Source organism: Rosa rugosa, chromosome 4 (assembly GCF_958449725.1).
Source record: "Rosa rugosa chromosome 4, drRosRugo1.1, whole genome shotgun sequence".
Lineage (NCBI taxonomy): Eukaryota > Viridiplantae > Streptophyta > Magnoliopsida > Rosales > Rosaceae > Rosa > Rosa rugosa.
The window spans coordinates 27,386,790-27,395,472 of record NC_084823.1 but is presented as its reverse complement, the minus strand read 5'-3'; the positions used below and the strand labels follow the sequence as shown (position 1 = coordinate 27,395,472).

Sequence of the window (8,683 nt, the reverse complement as noted above, 5' to 3'; positions counted from 1 at the left end):
AATCCACTCCATACTTCTGAGTATAGCCTTTAGCCACTAGTCTTGCCTTGTACCTATCCACCGATCCATCTGAATTATGTTTCACGGTATACACCCACCGACAACCAACTGTCTTCTTCCCGGGTGGTAATGATACTAACTCCCACGTACAATTCTTCTCAAGAGCATCCATTTCGACTGTCATTGCCTGCATCCACTTCTCATCTCTCATTGCATCCTGCACTTTACTAGGGAGAGACACATAAGATAATTGATTCACAAAGGCTACATACGGTTTAGACAGTCTATGGGTCGACACATAATTAGCAACAGGGTATTTAGCTTTTGCACTTAGAGTAGGTTCATAGTGTTTCAGAGGCTGACCACGGGTGGAACGACTAGGCAGAGTTTTGGTGGGAACAATGGGAACAATCACTACACCAAAAATGGTCTTTTACCGCCCACAATGTGCGCCGTAAAAGGGTATTTACGGTGTAAAAAAATAGGCTATAAATGCCCGAGCCGTAAAAGACATACCTCACTTACGGCACACTAAAATGCGCCGTTAAAGTGCATCCAAGAACGCCGTCAAAGTAATATCACAAATGTCACTCACGTTATTTACGGCACATGCTGCACGCCGTAAAAGACTTTCTTTTTAAGGCGTATAATGTGTGCCGTAAAAGAGCTATTGAGATCCTATTTAAGGCGTACTTCGCACGCCGTAAATAAGGTTTCAAAAACAAAAAAAAAAATTAATAAATTTTAGCTCAACCAATTTCACATTATTATCACCACTGATCACTTATGCATCCATGACAAATTAAATGAATGAGAAATAATTTAATCAAATTATAATTAATTTCTTTTACAAAATGCATGACAATATTTGAAATTTGAAAATGTATAAGTAGTAGATTACATTACATCAAACTTCAACTCTACAACTTAAACCCACATAATCTGAAAATATATACCAAACCAAGTTTATCAAAACTAACTCCTAGCCTGCTCATTTGTATAGGTGGCCGTTAGCATTCTTATGTCATTCTGTACACCATCAAAACCTGCAGGAGGAATTATGAAATCACTGGGAATGGCATTAACATCAGCGCTAGGAATTCCCAGGTTTCCAGCTGGAACTGAAACCCCATTACTATGACCAGCATGGCCACTTGAAAGGTGGTGGTTGATACAATCATCACAAATCTATCTGCATAATCAAAATATTGTTGCCAGTCGCTAGAATTAAAGCAAGTAGATCTACTGGTTATGGAAGGTAGAGGCTTTGGTAGGTTTATAAATTACAATTACCAATTACGCAATTCAAACCAAAACCAAACTACACAGGCATGAAGTTCATAATTTCCAATAGATCTTACATCAACTATGCGGTGCATGAAGAAGAGAGTGCTGGCAGCATTGTTGCCTAGACGCTGCCATCAGGTAAACAATATGCTGTAGAAAAATATCATGCACAACAGAATCATGGGACTCTTCATCAAATTGAAGCACATAATGCCATCATCTAGTTCTACCTTTCCAAACAGATCAAACCGAAATTTGAATTTACTACTTTCGCAACTAATAGCAAACATAACTAGCTCACAGATAAATGATAATTCGTTATCCGTTCTTTCAATCCACCAAAAAATGACACAGGCATGAAGTTCATAATTTTGAAACTGTACGCCGAAGGAAGAAGTGAATTAAACCCAAATTTAGAGGGAAATCTTACTAAAGCAGCTGAACCCAGATATTTAGTTACATAATATCTGCCTGCAATCATGGTGTTTTTCACAGTAGGCAGATCCTTGTTTGCTTCAAATCCAGTCCTGCAAATGACAAACTACATGATTACAGCTGATAGAAACATAAACTCGAACCTCTATGTAGAGATTCAAATATACAAAAAGAGCCTCTCAAGCTAGTGATTTTCCTAGCACTGATAAATTAATAAATTTTCAATGTAGTAATGTGGCAACTTATTGTTAACTTGTCATATATCACAACAAATAAGTATTTTCTGGATAATGTATTCACTCGTCTGCTACGACAATATAGAACAATCACTATTTCTCAACCAAATACAGTCTTAAATAGAAAAAAAAAGTGGTTTATTTTTTAACAATCTAAACTGACAACCTAGATTCATTTGTACTTAAACAGCAGCATGATAAAATTATTAAAAGAGAGACTCTGTATGAGTTTCCCAAAAACTGAGTTCATTTGCCTACTTCTACTGCAATCTTTATTAGTGAAGACACGGGCTGGCTTATAAACTGCAAAAACTTTGTGATTTAAGCAACTTAATGCTCTAGTTAACAATATCAATGCATACGTCTACAATATAAATCAAGATCTTGGGGAATTACACATAATTGTATAAAGAAAAAGAAAAAGAATTAAATAAAAAGACTAACCTGAACATTGCTTTCTTTCATCAATATCTCCTGGGCCTTCTCATAGAGCCCCCTTACCTATTGAGCAAATAAATATGTCAACAAAAGATATCAATGAATGAAGGATGAAAAGACATTTGACTACAGAAATTACCAGGAAACTAAACAAACAATCAACAACTCGAACCTGGGGGTTGAAGCCAAAATAATTTAGATATGGTATAGATTAAAAGGCAATGATTTACTGAAATGGACTTGATCCTTTCCAACTTTTGAGAACTAATCAGCTTAAATATGTAGTTCAAAAGTGATACACTACACAAACCATTCCAGAAACTCATAATACATAATATAAAAGTAATGCCATCAACAGAGTCATTAGTCCTTCACTTTGTGATTTAAGTAATTTAGTTCTTGCTAACTGAGTTGCATCACAAGAAGAAAAGCAGGCAGAAAATGTAGAAAGCTATGACTGAACATAACACAAGAACTCCATACAGCACAAGGAAAAAGCTAATCATTCAAATTTCATCCAAGGCAAGCACACAGCCAATACAGCCAATACTTCTATATACATTTATATATGTTACAAGCATCTTAATTTCTGTAATATACACACACACACCTAAACCTGCTCGGCTCAAACAAGATGCTTAATTTGTGGTATTAAGTTTTCCCATTCAGAACCCACTAAGAAGAATCTGAGACCATAAGAAGGCAAAAGAAATTTGATAGATCGAGTCTCCTAGTTAATCACCTTTCCATGTTAATGAGAATACAGTTAAACAAAAAGACATGAAAAGACTATGAAGAGTTAGGTCATATGTATTTGTTTGCTGTTGGGAAAAGTGGAAAACTATAGTTCGTGACAGAGAGAATTTCAGAAAGAGCATCTACCAAACCTACTGACATTTAGTCCAAATCCACAGATTGCAGTATCTAAAGTCAAATAGAAACTAATCTAAATTTGAGAGGCTGCTAACCTGTTTCTCTATATGGAAGTGGTTGCCTTTGTGTGTTGAAAAATAACTGGAACTATGGGCTCCACAACCTACAAATACAGAATAAAAGGTTTGAATGAGTGATCTAAAGAATATTGATAGAAATGTTTTCATTAAAACATTTCAGCTATCTAGTCAAGCATTCTCTGTTTAAAAATGACTTCTAATTCTTTTTCTCGATTATACATTTGATTAAATTACACACACCTCGTCGAGAATGAACTCAGAAACTGAAAAGCATTTAAACCAAAATGTAGACAGTAGCACTATCTTTTTTCAGAAACGTATGGATTTCACTACACAGCGAGAAGATTACCAGTGGAGTCTAGTAAATCTACTGAAAATTGAGTCTGGCACTAGCTTGCTGATTGAGTCTTTTGTGCCATTCTAGATGAATCAGCAAAGACAAAAGGATCAGAACAAATGCATATGTTTTTCAATCTCAAGAAATACTCACACTCAGCCCAAACCCATCAAATACCCATCTCAATTCTTAACTTTCAGTAAACCAATATCTTGACAGATATGAAAATATAGAGACTCAAACCCAGTTATGCAGTGCTGCTAAAACTAAAACTAAAACAAAACTAAACAATGGAAAGCAAACCCATTACAGATACTATAGATAGTTAAAGCTCTGTTTTGATCAATAGCAATACACACGAACCCTCAAACACAACCCAGAAAACCCAGAACAATCGCATCAAAATTGATAAAGAAAAGCATGGGAAGAATTGAAGAACTTTCAAGTATAATAAACACATAACCATAGATCGCCCAAATTAGTGATCGAAAAACGAAAAACTCAACCATAGAACCCTACATTCACAGTGTAGGTGAATAAAATTGTACCTTGATTTGGCCAGAGAAAAAAACCAATGAGCAAGACAAGGCCAAAGTTCTCAACTTTCTCCAAAAGGGTTTCAGAAACTTCAAGACCCTGAAACCAGTGGCCCCAATCTCCGAGAGCGGCAACCACTTCAATGTTCTTTAATTCGTAGCTCAATCGATCCATGACATCTCGATGAGAGGAGCAGAGAACGTGGTGGTGGTGGGAGATACGCGGCCGGCGACTCGGCGGTGGAGCAAATCCAGTGAACGGCGACTTGGCGATGGGAAGAGACATGGAAGGAAGAGATGGCGAAAATTGAGGTATGTGTAGGGAGAGAGAAAAGTTTTTGTGTTATGAAATGAAAAAAATAAAAATGAAATGTGTAGAGGGAAAAGATGGAGGGAAATAAAAACTTTGGTGAAAATTTTTGCGCATTTTACTTTTACGGCACACATCAATGCATGCCATAAAAGACTAAATGAACAATGACATTAATGGCGTGCATCTAGTGCACGCCGTAAAAGACCATATCAGAAAGGGTATTAACGGCCTGCGTGAAAATGCGCAGTAAATGTGTGTCTATTACGGCACGCATTAGATGCACACCGTAAAAGACCATATCAGAAAGGATATTAACGGCCTGCATGAAAATGCGCCGTAAATGTGTGTCTATTACGGCACGCATTAATGCACGCCGTAAAATGTGCGCGGTAAAAGAGTCATTTTCTTGTAGTGAATATCTGACACAGAAGAAGGAACACTAGCTGACACAGAAGGAGTATTAGATAAAGAAGGATTAGAACATACCTCGAGTGATGATTGAGCTGGTGAGACCGCTGAAGGAGAGGGAGAGACAGGAGAACTGTTCAAAACGGCATTGGCGGCATCGGGAATTTCATCGGAAACAGTATCACAAATTTCATCTCTGGCAGACCTGTCGGACTGATCCGGTCGACTGGTCGGTAGCTGACTGCCCAAATTCTATTCTCCGGTCGGTAGGCTGCTGTCTTCTTTTCCAAGTTCCTCTTCTCCAAGTTCCGTTCCCAAATACTCCAGCCTTGAGAACTCAGATGTCAGTCTCACATCTTGCCCACTAAACAAATCTTCATAATAACAAGACTTCTCCCCCTGACAAGGAGTCACAGGAGACAAAAAATAACATGCATCTTCACTGAATGTAACATCCATGGTGACATAAAACTTCTGGGATTGAGGATGATAACATTTATAACCTTTCTGATGAGAACCATACCCCACAAACACACACCTAAGGGCTCTAGCATCCAACTTTGACCTCTGATTCTTATACAAATGAACATAAGCAATACAACCAAAGACACGAGCAGGAAGAGTATTAGAAGATGGAATAGAAACATAGTTAGACAGGACCTCAAGTGGGACACGACCTTGAAGAGGGGCAGATGGAAGACGATTAATGAGATGAGAAGCACACAAAACGGCCTCTCCCCAAAGATACTTAGGCATGTTAGCACTAAGTAGAAGAGACCGAGCCATGTCCAGAAGATGGCGATTTTTCCGATCAGACACCCCATTTTGCTCAGGTGTCTGTGGACATGAAGTTTGATGTATTATGCCATGGTGTTGGAAATATTCATGAAAAGAATGATTGACAAACTCACCCCCATTATCGGAACGAAAGACCTTAACATGAGCATCATATTGAGTACGAACAAGCTTATGGAATGCTGTAAAAGCATAGAAAACAGAATCTTTGGACTTAAGTAAAACCACCCAAGATAATCGAGTAAAGTCATCAATGAATAACACAAAATATCGCATTCCAGAAAGGGTAGAATGTTTAGAAGGACCCCATACATCTGAATGAATTAACTCAAAAGGCATAGTACTAGAATGAAAACTCGAAGGATAACTAGACCTATGACTCTTAGCCAAAGCACAAGTTTCACAATGCAGGCTAGACTCACTAACTCCCAAAAACAACGAAGGCATAGACTTCTTCATAACTCCAAAAGATGGATGACCCAAACGCCTGTGCCACAACCATAGCTCACTTAATCTATCAGAATTCAATGTCAAGGCCAAAGGCTGTTCCGATGGTTGTGTTGGCTCTGCGTACATGCAATCCAAGTGAAACAGTCTCCCCCTCAGGTCTCCCTTGCCCATGATCACCCTGGTGCACAGATTCTGAAAAATAACATACGTTGGATAAAAGGTTACAGAACACTGATTTTGTGACCCCAACTGGGATACAGACAAAAGATGATGAGACAATGAGGGTACATAAAGCACATCATGCAATACAATGGATGGTGTAACCTGAACAGACCCAATACCTAAGACAGGAAAAGACACACCATTCGCATTAGAGACATGGGATATAGAAGGAGACGACATAGACATAAAGAAGGACTTATCATAGGTCATATGGTCAGACGCACCAGAATCAATTATCCATGTGTCACTACCAGTAAAGTCAGAAACATGTAAAGCAACACCAATTTTACCTCGTGTTAAGGAAACATTACCCTTTGAGGGATCTTGCTCTGCAATGTTGTAGAAGTCAGGTTCTGACACCAATTGGACTGCTGCTTTGCCTCTTTGACCACCACCACGTCCTCCACGTTCTCCAGTATTATTGCCTCCTCTCCAACCAGAGTTGTTGTAATTAAACCTTCGCAGCTTAGGACATTGATTCTTGAAATGGCCAACTTCCTTGCAATAGTTGCAAGTCATTTGGTTATAATTCTGATTCTGCTGATATCCCTGATTCCGTGGTTGATACTGACTCTGAGATGGAACTAGGGTAGAATTTCCAATCTGAGGTTGAGGTGGAGGTGTAGCATGGATTGCTAAACCAGAAATTTCAGTATGAAGGTTCTAAGCGGCAGCCATATTACCTTCATCTCTTCAGATATAGGCAAAAGCTTGTTCCAATGTAGGTGGAGTTGCAAGACGCAATAACTCATTCTTTGCCCCTTCAAAATGAGGATCCAGGCCAGCAAGAAAAATATGGACACGCATCTTGTCCTGTTCAGTCCGATAGGAATTAATATCAGCTTCACAAGTCATAGGATTAGGATTTCGTTGATCAAGCTCCTGCCAAATTGTCTTCAAATTTGCATAAAAGGTTGCAACAGGCTGTCCACTCTGAGTTATTTTGAAAGCTTTGACATTTAATTCATGAACACGAGCAAAGTCACTCCCATCATAATATGTAGCAGCAACAGAATCCCAAATTGCTTTGGGAGAATCATAGTTAGCAAATAATCTCATTACCTCTGGAGTCATAGCTTTGAGAAGAATTCCCATCACATTAGTATTTGTCGTATCCCATTCATCGGCTTTTGGTCCTGCAGCAGGTCTTGCTGCACTACCGGTGACATAACTCCACTTTCCAATCCCCTGAATATGGATCTTCATAAGCCTCTGCCATAACTGATAATTGGTGCTGTCAAGCTTGACACCAAAACTTGAATTATCTGTCACATTCTGAACAATCACAACCTCACGGGCCACAGAGTTAGCCCCTCCACTCTGAGATGCTCCATTATTCCCATCAGTAATAGTCAAATCCACCATCCTTTTTTTTTTTTTTCAAATACCCGAATTAACAAACCACAAACCAAAGAAACACGTATCCAAGATGTAGAGCAAAAGGTAACAAAACAAAGGAACGTTGATGCAAAACGTTGGTGCAGACTTGTTTCGTTGATGCAGGACGCCTCCAAGGGAAACCAAGGTTAATTATAGTTTGATGCAAAGGGCAAAGGACCAATAACAGTTTGATGCAAAAGGACAAAGGACCAATAACAAACTGGATGGACCAACGAGAAACAAAGGGACCAGAGAAACAAAAGATTAATTGTGTTCAAACAAAAGGACAAGGGAACAAAATTAATTCCGGGGTTGTTTTTTCTTCGCAGCGGAAACCAAATAGTACCACCGAGTCCGAATGGATCTCGGCTCTGATACCAAGTCAAGAAGGACAAAGGAACAAGAGACTTGGGATTTTGTTATTTTATTTACCTTCTCCAAGAACGGAGTATATATACAAGATACATCGAGTCCTATTAGGAAACTAATAACAACAGAATAATCCTAATAATACACAATATTCACAATCCTAATTACATGGCATGACTCACGCCAACAGTAGTGTCTTCCCACAGCTTTGTATTCCGATTTGTCCACAGTCCCCAGACCAACATAAGTAACTTCTCAAAAGTCTCCATCTTAAGGTGCAGTGCTTGTTCCAACATCCACTCTTTAAAGTTAATTTAAGGGAGCAAGGAGTTTTGCAGATTAAAAGGAGATTGAGACCTTATAGGACACTTACAAAACAAATGAGTTGTGTCTTCAACCATGTAGTTGCACAAAAGGCACTGAAGCTCCCCTTCGTATCCTTTTGTTTTAAGTCTCTCTCTTGTAGGTAATAAGTTGCAGAAGGCTCTCCAAGCACAGATTTGGACTTTTCCAGGGACTTGAGC

The 8,683-nt window shown here is 38.7% G+C and overlaps 1 protein-coding gene across 3 annotated transcripts; it reads right to left on the bottom strand.

Moving 5' to 3' along the window:
* Positions 1–1,060: 1,060 nt before the first annotated feature.
* On the bottom strand, positions 1,061–4,535 carry LOC133707155 (uncharacterized). 3 transcript variants are annotated; one of them, XM_062132706.1, is made up of 4 exons: positions 4,235–4,533; positions 3,365–3,432; positions 2,403–2,459; positions 1,061–1,192 (listed from the first exon to the last, which is right to left on the bottom strand). In XM_062132706.1, exons 1-4 carry the CDS (start codon positions 4,506–4,508, stop codon positions 1,181–1,183), a joined length of 411 nt encoding a protein of 136 aa, XP_061988690.1. In that variant the 5' UTR covers positions 4,509–4,533; the 3' UTR covers positions 1,061–1,180. The 3 variants fall into 3 exon arrangements, with proteins under 3 accessions (XP_061988690.1, XP_061988688.1, XP_061988689.1); XM_062132704.1 differs by lacking the exon at positions 1,061–1,192 and adding an exon at positions 1,235–1,437 and having other exon boundaries at positions 4,235–4,535; XM_062132705.1 differs by lacking the exon at positions 1,061–1,192 and adding an exon at positions 1,235–1,814 and having other exon boundaries at positions 4,235–4,530.
* Between the last annotated feature and the right edge of the window lie 4,148 nt (positions 4,536–8,683).